Source organism: Barbus barbus, assembly GCF_936440315.1.
Source record: "Barbus barbus genome assembly, chromosome: 12".
Lineage (NCBI taxonomy): Eukaryota > Metazoa > Chordata > Actinopteri > Cypriniformes > Cyprinidae > Barbus > Barbus barbus.
The window spans coordinates 5,956,576-5,977,267 of NC_136740.1; the positions used below are offsets into that span (position 1 = coordinate 5,956,576).

Consider the following 20,692-nt stretch of genomic DNA (forward strand, 5'->3'; position numbering starts at 1 on the left):
AAAAAAAGCAAAAAAACAAGTGCTGTTTTTTTGGGGGGGTTTTATACCCAGTGCTGAGTTGCCAGAAAGACCCAACATTTTTTAGACTGTTTCATCTTGAAGACTAATGCAATTTGCTGTTGTACAAGCTGCTCTCAGATTAAAAAAAAAAAAAGTATCATGATCAGACTCTATATGTATATGTATTCTGTATATTCTATATGTGTGCGTTTACGGTTAATTCTGTAGTATCTGGCTACAAAAGTGCTTTAAAAGAATATGAAATCAAAATGAAAGTATTTAATTTGTTTATACATCTTATTTAGTCTCATTCTAAATGATTCATGAGTCATTCCCAAGACAAAAATTCAACTTGTTCTGCCTCTTCCCTCCAACCACCTGTCACAGAGACCACGTTTGACTTTTAAAATATGCAAATATGTTACCTATACACTCTACAGACAAATGATATTTTATCCTACATTCAGATTCTGTGCAACAAAGAACACAGAATAATATTTCTTCTCTGTCTTAACTCTCTCTGTCACATACAAGCAGCAAATAGAAAGTGAAAGATAAATCAATTGTTCCCATAAAGGTTTGGCATTATGCAGAGATAAAGATAAATAGTTTGTTTGTCCTCTGCACAGTGTGCATTTACTTTTTTTTTCTTTTTGGCTCACAGAAGTCAAACAACTGCTTGGAGGGGAGATAACACAAGCTTTTAAGTCAGAATCAACAGTAGCCAAAGACAAGGTCACGTATGTTGTAGAAACCTTTCGATTTTGGGTTTAGATTCAGCCTGAAGAAATCTTCTACTTTTAAGTTAAAGATCAAGAGCAAATGAAATTAATATTTTGTTTTTCATGAAGGTAATTTGATGGTTATTTGTTTTGAGTAGCCTCCAAGCACTAGATATGTAGCCACTAATGGTATCCAATAGAAATATCATAAGTCCTGTTACTTTAGTACCAAGCTGACATTAACATACTGCACCATAAAATACCAGTCCAGCACCAAGTGCTGACTAAATTCATTATTCAAGTACTGTCTGACAGCTGTCTCTCACAGGTGGCTCCTTCAAAGCACAACATGGTTGAAAATAGCTTTCTCTTTTTTCTTCTTGGTCGTTCATTCAAAATATTTTTCTCCAAAAAAATCTAACCTTTAAAGTTTCTTTTGACCTTATAATATTTTTTTTAAGGTTGTCAAAAAAAAAGTATACACGCATCAACACTTAACCCCTCTTAATTTAGAACATTATATGCTTGGGTATATTTCACATTTTATTAACAAAAAAAAAAAAAACTGAATATTTTCATTGTATTTTATGAAATTATATACTGTATGCATAATACATCTTTTAAGTAACATGCTTAGAGCAAAATCATAATGAAATGTTTGAGAAGCATAACCTCTTTAAGTGAACATGCAAAAGCCAAAATTATCTCTCTGAATAATACACCATGTCTTTTCATTTATTGGGGTCTTCTCATTGACTAATGTCCACTTCAGACACTTAAGAGAACTTGAGAAACAGCAATATTTAAAGGTCTGACAGGCTGAACATCAGCCGTTCAGGGCAGATTCACTGGCTTTTACTTGCTTAGGTGTATCAGAAGATAAAAGAAATTGAGCGGGCAGGACAATTGAGCAGTTATACCAATGATATCAACTGAAATAATAGAAATTAAAGCAACAGGTCCCTCTCTCACAGTGCACTATAGATGTTGTTCACTATTATCCACAGCAACTCCCACTAACAATTTGAGTAAAAAGTAAGTTTCCCAAGTCACCCTGACAACACAGAAATAAATTGTTACTGGCACCTTGCTAGATGCAAGTGCACTTCCTGAGACAAAATGTGAAAGGGACCGTGTACAGAGTCCACTGAAAAACTCTGCTTTCCCAGCACCTCCTGTATGAGGACTGAAAATCTGGCAGGCATTCAAGCGTTCTGCTAACTGCTTCAACCCAAACCGGAGCCTTGCTTAACGGTGAATAAAACCAAAATCCCAAGCAGCTGTCATGACTGACTCTGTGCCAAAGGCTACAGGTGGTCCTACTGGACGCCTCCCACACAGTCAAGAGTATACATTTCACACTGAGCTAATATGTGAGAGTAAAATAAACTAAATAAAAATGCACTGGATTTTCATTTTGTGCCGACTTTAAAGGCAGCAGCTTATCAGCACCTGTTCTTCCCCTCACTTTATTGGTTTGCTCTCTATTTATTGCCCTTCTGTCTTGTGTCAGATTGTTGTTTGTCTTTGTGCTTGCACCTTTTCACCCTATTCCCATTTTTTTTTTGCTTTTCCTGACAATCATTCTTCTGGTTCTTGTTGGTTTTCTGGTTTCTGCCAGTTCATTTTACTTAGCCCCCTCAACTGGGCTTCAATTCAGCTCCTTTCTGATTCAGTCCGCCTTGTCTGCCAGCTCACACTCTTAAAAATAAAGGTGCTTAAAAGGTTCTTCAACAGTGATGGCATAGAAGAACCAATTTTGGTTCCACAAATAACCATTCAGTCAAAGGTTCTTTAAAGAAGCATCTCTTTCTTACGTTTTTATAATCTTAAGAACCTTCTTTCGCCACAAAGAACCTTTTGTGAAACAGAGAAGTTCTTCAGATGTTAAAGGTTCTTTACGGAACCATTTAGACAAAAAGTTTCATCCATGGCATCGTGAAGCACCTTTACTTTTAAGAGTGCATACTGGCCCCTGGCTTTGACCTACCCTGACTCTGCTTCCTGCCTTTCTCACCTACTATCATTTATCATTTGTGTTACTCCGATCTCCGCTCTGCCTGGCCACAATCCTACCTTGACCCTGTTTGGTTATGTCTGCATCCACCTGCTGAACTCTCCTGGTCCCCGTAATGTTTTCACGTCTCCATTTGGATTATCTTTCTGAATCAATTTGTTTGTGTCAATAAAGCCCTTACCCAACACTTTAGCCCCATCAGACATTTTCACACATGAACATATGGAATATAGAGCCATATCATGCTCTTGCTCATGTAATGCTGTTCATTTCATTTCTGGCTCATTTGAGATGAGCCTGAAAGACAAATTTACTCATGGCTCAAACCTGCGCCAAAGGCATCAACAGCAGTGACTTGTTTACTCGAGAACTGCTGGGACTAGATCGGTCTGATTCACAAACAAAAAATAATAAGTCCATTTTAGGAACTGGTCATATATCATTATTGTTTAGTAGCTTGCAGTGCGGTAAAAAGTATGCTTTAAAATTAATAATGTAAAAGTTCCCCAACATGAAAAGAGTATAAATACTAGACAAATATAGAGTAAAAGTACTGTCCACCTCTGAATCAATGTAATTAATAGCTAACAAACAAACGCTCACATGTAAAATTAAACGCAAATGAGAATGTACCTGTATGTATTATCGGTAGCTCCCCCACTGAGACTGCCTGCCTTTGGGCAAACACCTGTGATGCACAGCATCTGTGTGTGTGGTGTGAAACCTTTAAAGGAAAGCACAGTCTTCTGAAGACAACCTGAACTACATTTGACTTTAGGGGTGCTCCGATCCTATCGCCGATCACAGAAAGCAGTATCTGCCGATACCGATCTTTTTAAAGCCGTCTTTTTATCATGTAGAATTATTTATATTGATACTCCAATCAGTATTTTTAGACATTTATTCAGTGCCTGAATGTCATTTTTGAAAATTGGGGGAATTCCCCTCTTAGGTGACTCTTGTGAGAGAGGATTTTTTAATTTGAGGGGTGGAGGGAGGCATTTTTTTCAAAAATATACTTTTATCTCACCTAAATGTTTGATCATACAGTGCATTTTAGTTTTTACAATCGTGCAGTTGTTGCACAGCACAAGCCTAATTTCACACAGGAGTCCACTACTGATCCATCTGTTTACCACAAACACAACATTTATCCATTATTGTGATTTCAAATCCAAACATTGTTACTGAAAATGCTTTTTTTTTTTTTACAGTAATACAATCTTTATAGACGTGTTTAAATGCAAAATAAGCAACATTATTCAATGCTTTTTACTTTTGCATGTACTTCTAGATTTATATATTAAGTTGCTCAAGCAAGTGGCAAAACATTTAAATTACTTTTCTTATGTTATCACAAACATTCTAAATTAACTTATGACTGGCAGAAAGAGTCAGCTCTACTGTATTTTCTTTTGCATTTAAATCTCAATTATAAACAATCCTGTGGTCCATAAAGAACTTTGCTTTCCATACATCCACGAGTGCCATCTATTGCTGCCTTGTTTATCTAAAAGTGTTCTTTTCCTTTAAATCTAGCCAAAAAGCCATATGTTTTGACTGTGAAACACAGTAGATTTGAATTATATGTATTTATAGTGTCATTACTACATTTTCGTGTCAATCCATGTTCATATTCACCGCAAACAATGCGCTGTCACTTTAATTCAGTGCGTGCAGTACAGCAAAGATAGACTGCTGCAGATGCACCGCTCATGGAACGCACTACCAGACCACAACCGCGTGGCTCTGATCCATTAACATGAGCGCAGAAAAAATACACACCGCATACGCACTGCAAATGGAGTATAATAATGTGAACCTGGCGATATGTGTGTGCACTTCGAGTGTACAATCTATAGGACAGTGAGCGAGTGCTGAATGGTTAAACACTGGCAAGAATTAACAAGATTTATAAACTTTAATAACGATGCGACACTGCCTCTATTGTGCAAGTGACAATTCCTGTGTCAACTATGCAGCGTGCAAGTAGCTTATAGCGCAAACGCGATGTGATTTGAAGCCATTCGCGCAGAGGGAAAGAGAGAGTGCGCACGGTGATTCACACAGGCTGTTAAAGAAATTATGTCTCACAGAAAGTTTTAAATTACTTAATATGTTATTTAATGAATAAATATGAATTGTGCCTCACCTTCGGCATTATAATTATTTTATCTGCGCTGGACAGAGATTGAGATGGTGGTGCTGCAGCATGTCGTGCCAAACCTTTCACGGCACGCACGTCATCAGCTTGAGATCGGTTTTTGAGATCTGCCTTTTTTGATAACGCCGATTAAACATCCCAACCCGATTATCGGCCGATAATGATTGGTACCCGGTCAATCGGAGCACCCCTACTTGACTTTTTGTAGATTGCTAAATTCTTTATAAGCTTTTTACACATATTATGCAAGGCTTGAATGTTCTATGTCAGAGTGCATTTGTAGCTTGTAACTTGATTTCACACATTGTTTCATTTGTAAATTTGTCAGAACACAATTTAAAAGTGTGTTGCACATTCTCAGCCTTGCCACAAGGGGTGCTATAACAATTATTAGCACAACTGTCTTCTAATAGCAGCTTATTCAGTCAGGTCAATTACTGTAATGTCAGAGCAGTTTCTTTTAAAGTTATATGGGGGTGGGTGATAAGACCAAATCTTATAAAACCAGTTTCTGTATGCGCGCTTCGGGTGTGCATTAGACAGCGTGTGTACCGCAGCTTAAGAACTCTTTTTAACATCAAGCATGTCCTGCACTTTATTTTCTTATTCAGGCATTGTTTTTTAGTGCTTTAACTTGTCAAAAACTGTGCAAATATATTTACATCAAGTGTTTTACACATATAATACAAACTCATACTGCTGAGCCTGTTATAGCTAGCAACCTGAATAACAACAAATCTGGTGTAAATGTACAGACATTTGAAGGTAACTCTATCGCCCCCCCATGGGACTGCATTTGTGGCTGTGTATACAGACTTCCACCCATAAATTAACACCGGTTTACACCAAGGATGATAAGTATAATAATAAATGTTTTAATCCTAATACAATAGGGATGTCCAGACAACAACTATAATAATAACGTCACGGTGTAACAATATCGGTTGATTCACTTTCAGAACTATTTTTTTTTTCCAGCTGTTGAAAGCATTTAAAGCACCAGATGACATAACTGCAGTGCATGCTTATAATAAACAGAATGATATCTTGTGTTGTTTTGGATACTAATATAGTTATCGTTATCCTTCTTGGTGGGCCTTTAGACTTGGAACACATTTTTGTATTGAATTTGATAAAACAAACAAAACAAAACAATATATCAAGACATTTTAATTGCATGATTATGACATGTTTTGGGAGTCACAGTTTTAAGGCCCAAAGAATTGGGCTATAAACCCTTGGAAATCAGATCAAATCTAAGCAGCCTATATCAATGTTTCTTTATGTCTGTACCCTTGACTATGAATGAGGTGTATATTTGCTGATGAAGAGAGGAAAAAAGGAAAAGAGCAGAAGAAAAACAGGAACTCCCTAAGGCCTTTCATAGGTTACACAAACAGAAGCAGTACCTGAGAGTCCCTTTTGAACCTGGCATCAAACAGACACATGTACATGGAAGCACAAGCCTCCAGATCTCAGACCATTGGCCATTAATGGCAGAGCTCATGTAGACAGGAGGATCAGTGTTGAGCAGCATTTAGCCCTGTTTAGCACTCCATTTGGGCTCAAATAAATCAAGGCTGTTGGAGAGAGGCCTCCGTTATGAGTGCAGGGGCCCAGCAGTGAGCTGTCATTCACTGGCCAGCCACCGTCACCTTTCAACTGCTAATTACAGGGAGCCACACAGCTCACAGAGAAACACACACACATACAGAAGCCTTTTTAAAGCTCTCTTATGAGGAAAAATATTTGTGGGAAACATAGACGGTCGGTGCTCTCTAGACCTCAACACATCTCTCTTTTCCTCAAGAATTCTTGTTGATCCCAAATTTAGAAGTACAGGGATTTATCCACACAATTAAATGATCAGAGGAATGAGAGTGGGGTTAACAAGGAATGAGCAAGTGAAATCTTATCTGCCCACAAGCATCCAGAGCATCAGACACATGGTAGATGACAACCCACAGTCTGTTAATGTGTAATGATGGAGATGCATCTACTTTCTATGAGTGACATGAACATGATGGGTAACAAAAAACATGTCATCGGAAAAGCATGTCAACAACTCAACAGTAAATTCATCTCTGAATCCTCAACGTTTTCAAAGCAACCTTGCAATGCTGAATTTGGTAACAGACATTCAGTGCCTTGTTCTAGATGTCAGTCATAAAGAAATCTAATGGCTAAGAATGTACACTACTGTTCAAAAGTTGAGGGGTCAATTGAATTTTTGTTTGTTTTTAGTTGAAGTTGTATGCTCACACAGCCACCATTTATGTGATCAAAAATACAATAAGAACAGTAATATTGTGAAATATTAGAACAATGTGAAATAACTGTATTCTATTTGAATATATTTCATATTTTCAGCAGTTATTACTCTAGTCTTCAGTGTCAAACATTTTTGTGAAAACCGTGATTTTTTTGGAGGGAACAAAATAAAGTAAAAAAACAATTTAAATGAAGCAAATTGTATGTCTTTACTGTCACCTTTGATATAAATATATATTAGGGGTAGCATGGTACATGTATAAGTAACTGAACCGTCACGGTACGGGCATTTCGGTTCGGTGCATGAGGCCTTACAACGAATACAGGCAATTCACCCTCAATCCAGAAGGGGGCGCCCGCAGCAATGCAACACTGTTTGATAACCGCCAACAGAAGAACAACGAATGCCGTGAGTTGCGCGCTTGAAAACAAAGCCCACTAGACAGTGACCATGTGCTGATTCTGAACGTGTCTCTCACATAGACTGACAAAGGAGTATACTTTAAAGGCTTGCGCACTCAACGGTTTATGAAATGGAGCTTTGTGCTCGTGTATCCTACCTCTCTCATTTGGCACAAATCCAAATATTCCATAATATTTCCATATTTGCGATGTAACGTATCTGAATGCTAAACTATTATTTATGTAAATTATAGGCTTTGTACTTTAGTCGCGTTCCAACTGCGGGTGAGTTGAAGTACCAACTTTGGCAATGCTGGAACTGATGTGTTTTGTGCGTGAGTGTGCATGTTTATGTGGTTTATGAGGACACAAATTTGTATAATGACATGGGTATGACAGAGGTATTACAATATGAAGGTGGTTTATGAGGACACTGCCTATGTCCCCGTAATTCAAAAGGCTTAAAAAACATACTAAATGGTGTTTTTTTGAAAATCTAAAAATGCACAGTCTCCTGTGAGGGCTAAGTTTAGGTGTAGGGTTGGTGTAGGGCAATAGCACACACAGTTTGTTCAGAATAAAAACCATTACGCCTATGGAGAGTCCCCATAAACCACAAACACCAACATGTGTGTGTGTATGTGTGTTTGTATATAAATGTGTCCCTGCTGAATAAAAGTATTTATTTAGATCAGATGGTCTGGTCGAGAGGTTCAACCAAACACTGAAGTGAACGCTATGGTGGGTGGAGGCCAAGAATGGGCCCAAGTGTAACTTCACGCTATATGTTATATGGCATCAGGCAGGTGTCCAGCAGCCCTAGGGACTCCTTGACATTAAAAGTAAGGCTTGAGAACAGCACCCCACTCCCCATTATTCTGTCATCAAATATGTACCAAGGCACCAAGGCAGTTCCAGTGCTGGTTCGGAGCCAGAGCCTAGTTTCAAACCGATTCTTTGCCTTTTGACACCCAAAGCACCAGCTCCAAACCAGGAAAAGCGGTTCATAAGTAGCACCAAAACATTGCTGGGTTGGAAGGAAGAATCGCTTGCGTCAGGGGCTCGGGGTGGGGTTACCGTGACCAACAAGATAACAAAAACTTTGGACCGCCATACAGAGTTTCCGCTAGAAAAAAATGGTGCCGGTCAAAGTGACCGGCAGAGGTTTCGTTTTCCGGACATTTTGGTGATGTGCCGGTCAAATATCGCCTCTTAATTAGTCAAGTTGAGGAAAACTGGAGGCAGGCTATGTAACTTAAAAAATGACATAATCAGGCCGTATAGAATGCAACGTTTATTAGCCTAACTTTCAAATAGACGGAAAAAAAACATGAACGTCCGATTGGCATCAATCAACGCCAATTGTTTTTACTATGGTTTCACATTCATAGTTTAACAAACCAATCCCCCTTCCCCACATAAAATATCTGAATAGTAGCCTATTGTTTTTACTCAAGCGAACTTAATTATTCACTCTCAATAGGTCTCATTTAACTGGTAACATTTAAATTGGCCACCGTGAAATGACTCCTTGTCAAATTAACTGGAGCAAACAAATGATTAGGCCTATAACACTGTCATTTTAGGCTACTTTTTACGCTGTTTTGCAGTGCTGAATTGTGCAGCTGCCGACTTAAAATCAAAACTTCCCAGAGTCTCTCCACAACTTGCAATGCGCATAAGGCGCGTAACCTTGTTCACCGCAAGGCGACTTCGCTGCTTCGTCTTGATCCGATTCTGCAGCGAGAACCCCTCTCTGCAGGAACACTCGAGACAGGGATTACACAGGCTATCTTGGCGAGCTTGGTCCACTCTGGATACATTTAGTTGAAATCACATATGAGGACTTCGCAGGCTGTGGAGAAATGCAATCCTCCATAGACACGGAGCTCTGTCATGACAGCGAGGGCATCACGTCGCAGGCTTATGGCATCGATAAGAGGAGCGTTGTCCGCAGACTCAATGCTTGTAAAATGGCAAATAATCCTTCTGATCGCTGGTTCTGCATATTATTGAAGAGCTATAAGATAATATAATAGGTGAGCACGATATTAGAATTATAGGCCTACAAAAGAATGCTGCGCTTATTATAAATAGACGTCTCAGGGGCCATTCACATATCGCGCCTAAAAACCCGTGGAAAACGCTAGGCACGCCGCTTTTTCTTTTTTTCCAAAGCGCTCGGGCGGTTGCGCTCCGGAGGCGTCTGTCGTTGCTAAACAACCATCAGCTGCGCTCTCTTACAACAAGGAAATTTCAGCAATGGATTTCCAACACCGAAAAACACTTGCTGTAACTCTGTTACATGATTTATTTACTAAGAAAAGTAAAAAACGGCGCAGTGTTTGGGTGCACCCCATACTTCAAAAACGCTGCTGAGGTTTCAAAGTAACGGAAAAGGTGAGGAAGCTGATTGGTTGGTTCTTGTCACATGACCTGCGGTGCGCTTGCGGCATTCTGAAAAGTTGAGATGTTTTTATCTCGATGCGGCGCGGACGCGCCTGGAAAAAACGAGCGCTTCGCACCGCGACCGCGTCGCTTCCATTATGAGCGTCTCCATTTGAAATAACGAACTTGAGCGTGCAAAAGACGCGATATGTGAGCGGCCCCTTAGGCGTGCGCTTTATTTTAAATGCAGCATGCGATGTTGTTTAATAACTTTCAAACGGTAGAGCCTGTTCCTTTATAACATAGCCAAAGGTCGGTGTATTTTTGCTTTATACATTTTAGGCTTATTCTCAAATTCAGATTGTGTTAGTGGGGCGGGATTATTAGGCCATTTTAATCGGACAATTTGACCGGAGAGATTTAATTTTGTTGGACATTTCATTTTTTTTCCGGCCAATGTCCGGCAAATTCCGGACAACGGAAACCCTGCCGCCATATTTGAAATAGCAGCTAAACACGAACACATTGGATTCGCTGTGTTTGGATGCCGATGTAGGTTCACAACGCAACGTATGCCATTGTTGACAGTTAGTTTAGGCTTCTTCGGGATGGATCGGCGCTTCGTGAACCAGTCGGTGCGTGGTATCGGGGTGCTGCGGGAGTGACTGGAAAGCAGACAGCTTTTTATGCTTTTGGATCGCTCTCGGGGTGCTTTAGTGTGTTGTGTGCCGATCGATCGATCGGTCTGCGTGGCACTGATGCACCTCGAACAAGTCTGTTGTGTTTGGCGCTGCCACAGCCGCGCTAGTGAAACGAAACATGAAACATATTCAGTGACATAAGACCTGGCTCTGTATTGGCTCTCTAGCCTGTGGAAAAGCAACCGGTTCTTAAAGTGCTCGCCAGTCGAACCAACTAAGAACTGGCAATAGCACTGGTTCTAAACTAGCACCTGGTTCCTGCTGGTGGAAAGGGGTTAAGAGAGAGCTTCAAATGGGTGATGTCACTGGTACAGGAACAACTGGCTGAACTTTAGCAGCAAGCCAACCACCAATCAGCAAAACTGATTGCTTTTTAAGGTGAGGTCACATTAACAAAATGTTGCATTCGTTGTCTGTCATCAATAGTGTCTATCTGTTGGTCAATGCAGTGAATCTGTGCAACCAAGTGACCGCAAGTTTAGCAGGGACACTACACAGTCATCAAGACAGGGAGACTGTGACTTTGTGCATTTATTACTAGAAATCTCACACAATAAGTCAGACCCACACATACGCAACGGATAAACTGCATTGTCATTGCATGTCTTGAAATGTATCTTAAAAATTGAGCTTTTAGGAAAAGAAATATGAAACATTTACATTGTATTTTAGAGGCTTTGTGATTAATCTCTCGCCAGATTTTTAATTAACAATACGGCACTATAAAACTATTTCTCAAGTCCACTACACATTAAACACTGCCTGCAATATTTCAATATGTGTGTATGTCTCCAAGAGGTCTGTTACCTGACCCAAGCCAAGACTGATGGGTTTCTGTTAATGTTTAATGAACAGCCTCTTGTTTGGGTTTGGAAATAAAGAACAGGTAATAATGTTGTAAATAATGTACGGTTTCTGGCACAGACCAATAGTTTCTCATAAGACCACAATATATCAACAGGAGCCAAAGGTATTAATTTTGTGTTTCTTGATATGCTTTTTTTATTATCAAAGACGGGCAGTTGCTGACTTGCATTTTATGAATCACCAAAGACCACAGTTTCAGCTAACAATCTTCTTTATGGTTCTACTACTAAAACAAACAAAAAAAAAACCTACATCTTGGATGGCCTGAGGGTGAGTAAATTAACAGCAAATTTTCATTTTTGGGTGAACTATTCCTTTAATCTCTAGTATGTCTTTGTGTAATTGTGCTTACTTGGCGGTAGGTTCCCTCCATCAGCGTGTCCAGGTTTTGAAGTGGCCCTGGGGTTTTGTCTTTAAAGCGGGTCAGTAGACGGCGTTGGATGGCCCTGAACTGAACGGCTCTCTCTGACAGCAAATCCTGAAACTTCTGCGCATTCACACGAAGCTACAAATATTCCCACAAAATTAGAAAATATTACTCAGAAGGTTATGTTTTAATGTCATACAGTATTTATTAAGGATGTCACTATATGCTTCCATGTGTATAGAGAGCCAAGAATCGTATTTAAATGTGTAAGGCTGTGTGAGAGACTTCACACCTCAAAGTGGTGGTCCACTGTCTCAAAGTACTCAGGCAGTGGAATTGGTCCAGTAAAGCTGTTCCGAAAGTCTTTGACTCCAAGGGAGGCAAACTGCTGGTCGAAACGCTGCACCAGCTCCTTGGCTACCAGCCAGATATCCTCAAAGCTCTCGCTCTGGATCCTGTAACGCTCTGCAGAGAGTCAACACACACTCACATAAAGAGAGAGACAGAGCAGTGCTATCAGCCTTCCGTCTCCCGCACCTGTAATTAGCTCATGACAACCTGAAACAGATCACAGGGCTTCCTCGCATGATGGATGCGAGCGTTAGTGAAGCGTGTTTGGGGGGGGGGTTGTGTGAAAGTGTGCATTTATGTGTGTTCACGAAAGACAGACAGAAGAAAGGGAGAGAGAGAGAGAAAGAGAGAGAGAGCAAGATGTCGATCCACACTGACACCACAACAAAACTTTCATTACAGGATCTGACTGACGCTTTTGTTGTGGAAATACAGAACCTTTCACCTAATACTGTACCGGATACTTAAATTCCCAGCACTAGTTTACAAATATCGATCCAGATTGAACACATTTTCGGTCAACACTGCCATTCTTCAAGATACTTTAAAGAATAAATATCAATCAAGGATAGAGGATGGATTTTCTTTCTGATTTTTCTCTATATGTAGTTTCTCCTACTTTGTCTTCAAACAGAGAGTTTTTCTTTGCTGTCATCATGTGCTTGTCTTCATGAAACAGATTTTGAAACATTTCCTCTGTTTATAGGGGTGGTTGACTGTTTTTTTCCCCTAAGCTTTATGGGGTGCAGTCTAACGTGTTAATGCTTCATTTTAAAAAAAAAAAAAAACATTATTTTTCACATAGCCTATTATTTTTCAACATTTACCTTTATTCTATACCGCTCTGTCCCTTCTCCTTTGAACGCTCTTATGATTTCCTGATTTTATGAAGCCGCTCGATCAGAAATACATAATGGGCTCAGATTGGTTAGCTGGCCCAGTGTGTTGTGATTGGCTAAACTGCCTAGCCCTAGTGCATGTCTTAAAGTCACGCCCCTCACCTGTGGCATGTGCTCCGGTTGTATTGTAAACAATGGCATCGTCAATACTGCTTATCAATTTAAGACCAAATGAGACGCAGAGGATATTAGTGAAGGGGACCGTACAGAACCTGTGCAAGCACACGACTCTTAATGGAATGTTTTTTGTTTGTTGTTTTCTCATAACTTTAGATACGCTATTATTTGTAAATGCTACTGCTTATGTTAGCTTTTAATATACGGTTTTATCCTGATTAAAGCTGTAATACAGCACGGCAACCGCATGCGCATCCACGTTTAATGCTTCTAGCTATGTGAAAAATATCTGTCTGTCTATACACAAAGTGAGTAATTGGAACACAATCCATTGATGGAGCTGATGAGAGAGAGAGAGATGCAGAGCAGGTGGCACGAGGAACATGATTAAGAACTGCTGCTTTAGAACACTGATTTTGAAACTTGTGAATTCATTAGAATCATTAGAAGAAAGAATCGCGATTCATATAAGAATAGATTTTTTCGTGCACCCCTAGTTTTGACGGCATGGCAACAACTCTTCCTCTTCTCTAAAGCAGCGCAACATGGCCTCGTTCCCTTTGTTGCATGTTCGCGGGGGCGGGGTTTATCAGGCTTTGTGACGTCACAAACCCGGGAAGTAGTTTGCTGTAGTCCCTACCAGCTGTTTTTGTAGGCATTGAACTGCCATAATTTTAAAACGTGAACTTTCAGCATCGTAACTTTGCAGATATTGTTTATGCACAAACAGCAACATTACAAACTAATGTTAAAAAAGTGAAATCGCAATCAACCACTCCTTTAAGTCATTCAAGTCAGTTCAAGTTTACTGTCATAAAATGAACATTTCAGAAAATCTATTTATGAGTAACAAGGATATTCCACTTGAAAATATAGGGCAGCACTTGATGTTAACCACGAGAAACAGAGGGAATGGAGAAAAGTGGTCTTTTTATGACAGCAGATTGGAGGGGAGTGGTTGGGCTTGGTGATGTCAGTCAAAAAGAAAAGCTGCTTTGGAGGCACAGGAACTTATTAAAATCTGATGAAAGATTTTTTCTGCTTTGCAATAACGTTAAGTTGTTTAGAAAAAAGTCGGAATATTTGAACTACAATCTGAAGCATGCATTTTCTAAAGCAATTGATTTACAGAGTGGCATTTAAGTGAATAATAATAATAATAATAATAATAAAAAGCCTCAACAAACATATATTTTTAATTTCTTGATCAGTAGGACCTGTGCCAAAACTGGAATCTTCAGAGCATGGTTTTAATGACATACACCAAATTTTGCTTCAACAGAGAACTGAAAAGATAAAATCTCAATATTGATTTTTCATTTTCACATATTTTTAATGTGTTATTTTAATATATTATTATTTTTAAATATATGAGAACATCTATTACACAAGTTTTGGATAAGATAATCCAGTCAAATTAAATTTGGTGAAGATTTAATGAACACTGTAGGAGAAGTCTGAAAATTTATATATTTTCAGAAACCTTAAAATAACAGAAAGTCATTGACATAGGTTGGGCATGTGTGTGCTGGTGTGTGAGAACTCACGGGACGTTTTAGAGGCAAGGACAATGACCCTGGAGCCTGTGATGAGTTGGAAGCCCAAAGCACTGCTGTCATTGTTTTCTGACTTCTCAGAGAAATCTGAAACCCAGAAACAGAGTGTAGTCAAAAGCACCAGTAAAATGGAACCATACCAGCCTTTCTGCAATATTACAGATGCTTTCAAACGCTCCTGTACATATCTTTGTGCGCGCTCCGTGAAGAGTGTCAAGGGTTTCTATTTTGTTTTTGCTGTCGAGCACGTGACGTAATGACAGACAGAGGCATTTAAGTTAGACAATCTGCTCAATAATATTTTTTTTTCAGTGAGATCTGAGTTGTGCACACTTGCAAATTATTTCATTATAACCAAAAAAACATAAATAAGAGATTCACTGTGCAGTGTAGAAAGTTTTTTTTGAATATAGCAGGAGTTAGTCAGGGAGCTTGTGTTGAACTGAAGTGATTGACAGTTTATAATTATTACTATTATAAATTATCTATTAGTTAAATAATAAAAAATATATATTATTTGATATTTTTCAAATAGTTAAATTAAAAATTATTAAAATAAAACACAATTGTTTTTGCTATGGTAGTTGGAACAAAATACATTTTTGATCCAACTATTTTAAAAAAAAAAAAAAACATTATACGAACAAAAATTAGGTTAACACCGAAAATGTATTTAATTGTTTTAATCAAATGACAGCCTTAAAACCTAATAATAATCTGTGCTGAGTGGAAAATTTGAATTTCAGTGACCAAAACTTTGTTGTATAATGCAATGACATTCATAAATATTAAAGTTTAGCTTCAGTGTCCAAATGCTCTTTGGGGCTACTGAACGATTTTCATAATACAATGCTAGTGGTAGTACATAGACAAAAAAGATAATTGTTTTTAGTGTCCTTTCCCCCAAGAACACAGACGCATGTTGTCGTCTCTGTCTCATGCTGCCGTCCGTCTGTCCCTCCTGATGGTTTCTGATTCTCATGCAAAGTGGCTGAACGGATGTCAGACAGAGATAGTCTCTTATCAGCACACAGGACGCCGAAGCACAGAGGATTGCTCCTTATCTGACCAAAGCTCAGGCCTCACATTATCTCAGAAAAATGCTTTTCCAAGCCCCGTCTACAGCACTCACCCAGATAACAGAACACTGACTCCACTGCTCACCAATAACATGAAAATGTGGGAATTAATGTAATTATACTTATATTACATATATTTTTGGTGTTAACCAAATTTATGCTAATTTATGTTCCTATAAATATATATTTTCTAGGGCCATCGAATTAATTAATAACACTATGTGGCAATTAATTAATCTAATTAATCACAAATTTATTTGGCTGAGAAATTACCCCAAAACATAAATTAAAAACATTATTGTGTTACCTTTTTTTTCCATTTTAAATTTTTGGGTGAATTATCCCTTTAATTAGATTTTTATTAATAGCTATTTTTTTTTTGGTAACACTTTATTTTGATAGTCCACTTTAGACATTCTACTAACAGTAAGTAACTTTGCAACTACATGTCAACTAGTAGTCATTAGAGTATTAGTAGACTGTCTGCTTAATATCTTCTAACACTTTATTTTTATGGGTCCACAACATACAATATACTGACTATCAGAAACTTTGCAAGTATACGTCAACTTCTTCTACTAACCCTAAACCCACCCTAACAGTCTACTCTGAGAGTTAGTAGATATGTAGTTGCAATTTAATGATAATTAATTGACATGTAGTTGACATGTAGTTACAAAGTTACTTATAGTTAGTAGCATGTCTAAAGTGGACTATCGAAATAAAGTGTAACCTTTTTTTTTTATATGGAAATACGGAATAATTTTTTAATGAAATGATACGCTAAACATAAGTTATTGAGTCATTCATTCATTCGATTTGTTTAAACTGCTGATTCATTTAGGAATTAAGTAAATGCCACTCTTTATGAATGGGCCATTGAATCATTGGTTCACCCGATTCCTTCAAAACATGGATTCATTCAGAAACTAATGACCGCTGTTGTTCGGTGATGCACAACAGTTCCGCTGTGGCTTTACAGGTAATATCTGCATTGGCATAATTGAGCAAAAACAAGCAAAAAATTAAGTTCTAATTTACTGAATAGTTGTATAAAATCAGGGCGGGCGGATGCATTAATTGCATTAAAAAATGTAACATGTTATTTTTTCCATAACGAATTAATTTGAGTAATGTGCCCTAATATTGTCCTTTTTTTAATGGAAATTGTCATAATTATATATATATTAAAAAAGTTGGCGGTTATCCTAACCTCTAAAATCTTCTTAAGTGTTGTCTTTAGAACAGTCTTCAGGAAAAAAAAATAAGAACTTTCTTAAGAAATGCTTTTGGAAATACAAGGAAGTTAGCAAATAGCAATAAAAAAGAATAATATTCTTAAGAATGTTTTGTGAATCTGACCCCTAAGCTGTATTAACATAAATTCGGAAACCGTTTTGCAAGTATTAAGTGGACAAACGCTCTATAAATGCAATTACTAATTTGCTGAAGTGAGACACAAATGTTTGGCAACTTTTACAACTGTTGCTGTCGTACATCCCCAGTGGCAAGCTAATGAATTAAGTCAAACCCTTACTCCTATAATAGTAGTGTAGGTTGATGGTTGAATTTTTGGCAAGGAAGCTTGCATATGATGCGATATGTTTTTGTCAGATTCATCCATAATTTCCAGAGACGGCTGGACTGAAATTGAATTACAAAAAATATGTTTGGCTGTGGTACCTGGGAAGACTTCATTGAGGTTGACGGGAGGTTTGTTGGTGTCCACAGTGATCTTGTACTTGGCATTTTTGACAGCTGAGGAGGGGTAGCACACTAACCGAAGAGGCAGGTTAAATTTACACTGCGATACTCGAGGGATTCCTGACAGAGTGAAGACACAAAGACAACTCATTGCAGAAACTGTTGCTGTAGCGCAAAGACATGACTTGAGATGAGGAATAAAATCACCTGTATGAAGCTATCACCCCCTACCCCCTACTGGACACATCAACTACTGCAGTGAATGTGTATATCAAATGCCCTGTGCTTTGTGTGTTCATTTATGAACATGGTTGCACATTAAAGTTTTTGCCTACAGCTGAACATATGCGGTCACCTCGGATGATAGGAAAATATATCCTGTTCTGAGGACCTTTCTGTCACTCACCTGCAGGGTTGAGCTCTGGCATGGGAGGCAGCAAGAAAGAAGAAGAGCAGAATATCTAAGTTACATATTCACACTGACACAAGAATCATACTACAGAGGAGCAGACAGGGGTGACTGTAGTACAGAAAAACTGATACAGTAATTTCATATTACATAAACATTCAAAATCAAAAGAAACAGAAGAAAAACATCCACAACATCCACAAAAAAGAACACTTTTAAATGTGAATTTTTTTTTTTTTTTTTAAGAACGAAAATATACAGTATATCAAAAAGTCTGGAAGTCTGGAAAGTCTCTCATGCTCAACAAGGCTGCATTTATACGAATAATATACAGTATAAACAGTGCTGTTCTGAAATATTATTACAACTAAAAAATGGTGCAAGATATTTCAAAAAAGAAAAATAATAATAAGGATACATTAAACTGATCTAACGTGACAGTAAAGACATTTACTACAGATTTCTATTTCAAATAAATTCTGTTCTAGGTCATTTGATGAATTTCTATTCATCAGTAATGGCTGAAAATTTAGCATTGCCCTCCTAGGAAGAAATCACAACCTACATTTTATTCAAAGAGAAAATATTTATTTTACATTGTAATAATATTTCACAATGTTTTACTGTATTTTTAAATATTACATTTAAAATATATATATACAGTATCTCACAGAAGCGAGTACACCCCTCACATTTTTGTAAATATTTTATTATACCTTTTTATGTGACAACACTGAAGAAATGACACTGTGCTACAATGTAAAGTAGTGAGTGTACAGCTTGTATAACAGTGTAAATGTGCTGTCCCCTCAAAATAACTCAACACACAGCCATTAATGTCAAAACCGCTGGCCACAAAAGTGAGTACACCCCTAAGTGAAAATGTCCAAATTGGGCCCAAAGTGTCAATATTTTGTGTGGCCACCATTATTTTCCAGCACTGCCTTAACCCTCTGGGGCATGGAGTTCACCAGAGCTTCACAGGTTGCCACTGGAGTCCTCTTCCACTCCTCCATGACGACATCCCGGAGCTGGTGGATGTTAGAGACCTTGCGCTCCTCCACCTTCCATTTGAGGATGCCCCACAGATGCTCAATAGGGTTTAGGTCTGGAGACATGCTTGTCCAGTCCATCACCTTTACCCTCAGCTACTTTAGCAAGGCAGTGGTTGTCTTGGAGGTGTGTCTGGGTTCGTTATCATGTTGGAATACTGCGCTGCGGCCGAGTCTCTGCTTCAGTATGTCACAGTACATGTTGGCATTCATGGTTGAACTGTAGCTACCCAGTGCCGGCAGCACTCATGCAGCCCCAGACCATGACACAGTCCCACCACCATGCTTGACTGTAGGCAAGACACACTTGTCTTAGTACTCCTCACCTGGTTGCCGCCTCACACGCTTGACACCATCTGAACCAAATAAGTTTATCTTGGTCTCATCAGACCACAGGACATGGTTCCAGTAATCCATGTCCTTAGTCTGCTTGTCTTCAGCAAACTGTTTGTGGGCTTTCTTGTGCATCATCTTTAGAAGAGGCTTCCTTCTGGGACAACACCCATGCAGACCAATTTGATACAGTGTGCGGCATATGATCTGAGCTCTGATAGGCTGAACCCCCACCCCTTCAACCTCTGCAGCAATGCTGGCAGCACTCATACGTCTATTTCCCAAACACAATCTCTGGATATGACGCTGAGCATGTGCACTCAACTTCTTTGGTCGACCATGGCGAGGCCTGCTCTGAGTGGAACCGGTCCTGTTAAACCGCTGTATGGTCTTGGCCACCATGCTGCAGCTCAGTTTCAGAGTCTTGGCAATCTTCTTATAGCCTACGCCATCTTTATGTAGAGCAACAATTCTTTTTTTCAGATCCTCAGAGAGTTCTTTGCTATGAGGTGCCATGTTGAACTTACAGTGAAATTTAACACACCTGCTCCCCATTCACACCTGAGACCTTGTTGCACTAACGAGTCACATGATACTGGGGAGAGAAAATGGCTAATTGGGCCCAATTTGGACATTTTCACTTAGGAGTGTACTCACTTTTGTGGCCAGCGGTTTAGACATTAATGGCTGTGTGTTGAGTTATTTTGAGGGGACAGCAAATTTCACTGTCATACAAGCTGTACAATCACTACTTTACATTGTAGCAAAGTGTCATTTCTTCAGTTTTGTCACATGAAAAGATATAATAAAATACTAATGTGAGTATTTTAAATATAGTATATTAAAATAAATGTGAGGGGTGTACTCACTTCTGTGTATACTGTATACTGTATATTTTTTTCCTCTTGTTTTAGAGTGAAATCTGACCTGGGCCTGTTTTCGTGAGATTCAACCAAAAAGCTTTTACTGAAATCAATGGTAGCTGTTGAGCTGAATGCTTCTGACCGGCAGCACACTTTATGAAATATGACCTATAAGCTGGAAGTGTTTGAGATACACCTCTGCTTCCAGGTCTAAATGTAGCATTAGTCTCCCCTCAGAGTTCCCGCTCCATTTGCGTAAAGCTCAAGTTATCTCTGTGTAAACACCCCCAATCCTCTGACAAAAACTCACCCTAACCAGCTAACCTCATCTTCCATGTCAGCAGCAACTGCTCTGTTTACTTAAAGAGAGGAGCAGCCATTACTGCCCAGAAAAGGCACTTTAAGCGGTGGCTACATCAGTCATCTAAAC

At 38.7% G+C, this 20,692-nt stretch overlaps 1 protein-coding gene across 1 annotated transcript in view; it reads right to left on the reverse strand.

Annotated features, from left to right (window-relative positions):
* Nucleotides 1–20,692, reverse strand: part of LOC306878055 (protein PTHB1-like) — a gene marked incomplete at its 3' end in the record, with an annotated part of 85,089 nt that overhangs the window by 25,180 nt on the left and 39,217 nt on the right. The window contains exons 15-19 of the mRNA XM_079430151.1: nucleotides 18,012–18,026; nucleotides 17,585–17,725; nucleotides 14,814–14,909; nucleotides 12,192–12,364; nucleotides 11,885–12,037 (exon numbers count right to left, since the gene is read on the reverse strand). Of these exons, the coding sequence (XP_079286277.1) occupies nucleotides 11,885–12,037; nucleotides 12,192–12,364; nucleotides 14,814–14,909; nucleotides 17,585–17,725; nucleotides 18,012–18,026 (578 nt within the window). The remainder of the gene's footprint in view (nucleotides 1–11,884; nucleotides 12,038–12,191; nucleotides 12,365–14,813; nucleotides 14,910–17,584; nucleotides 17,726–18,011; nucleotides 18,027–20,692) is intronic.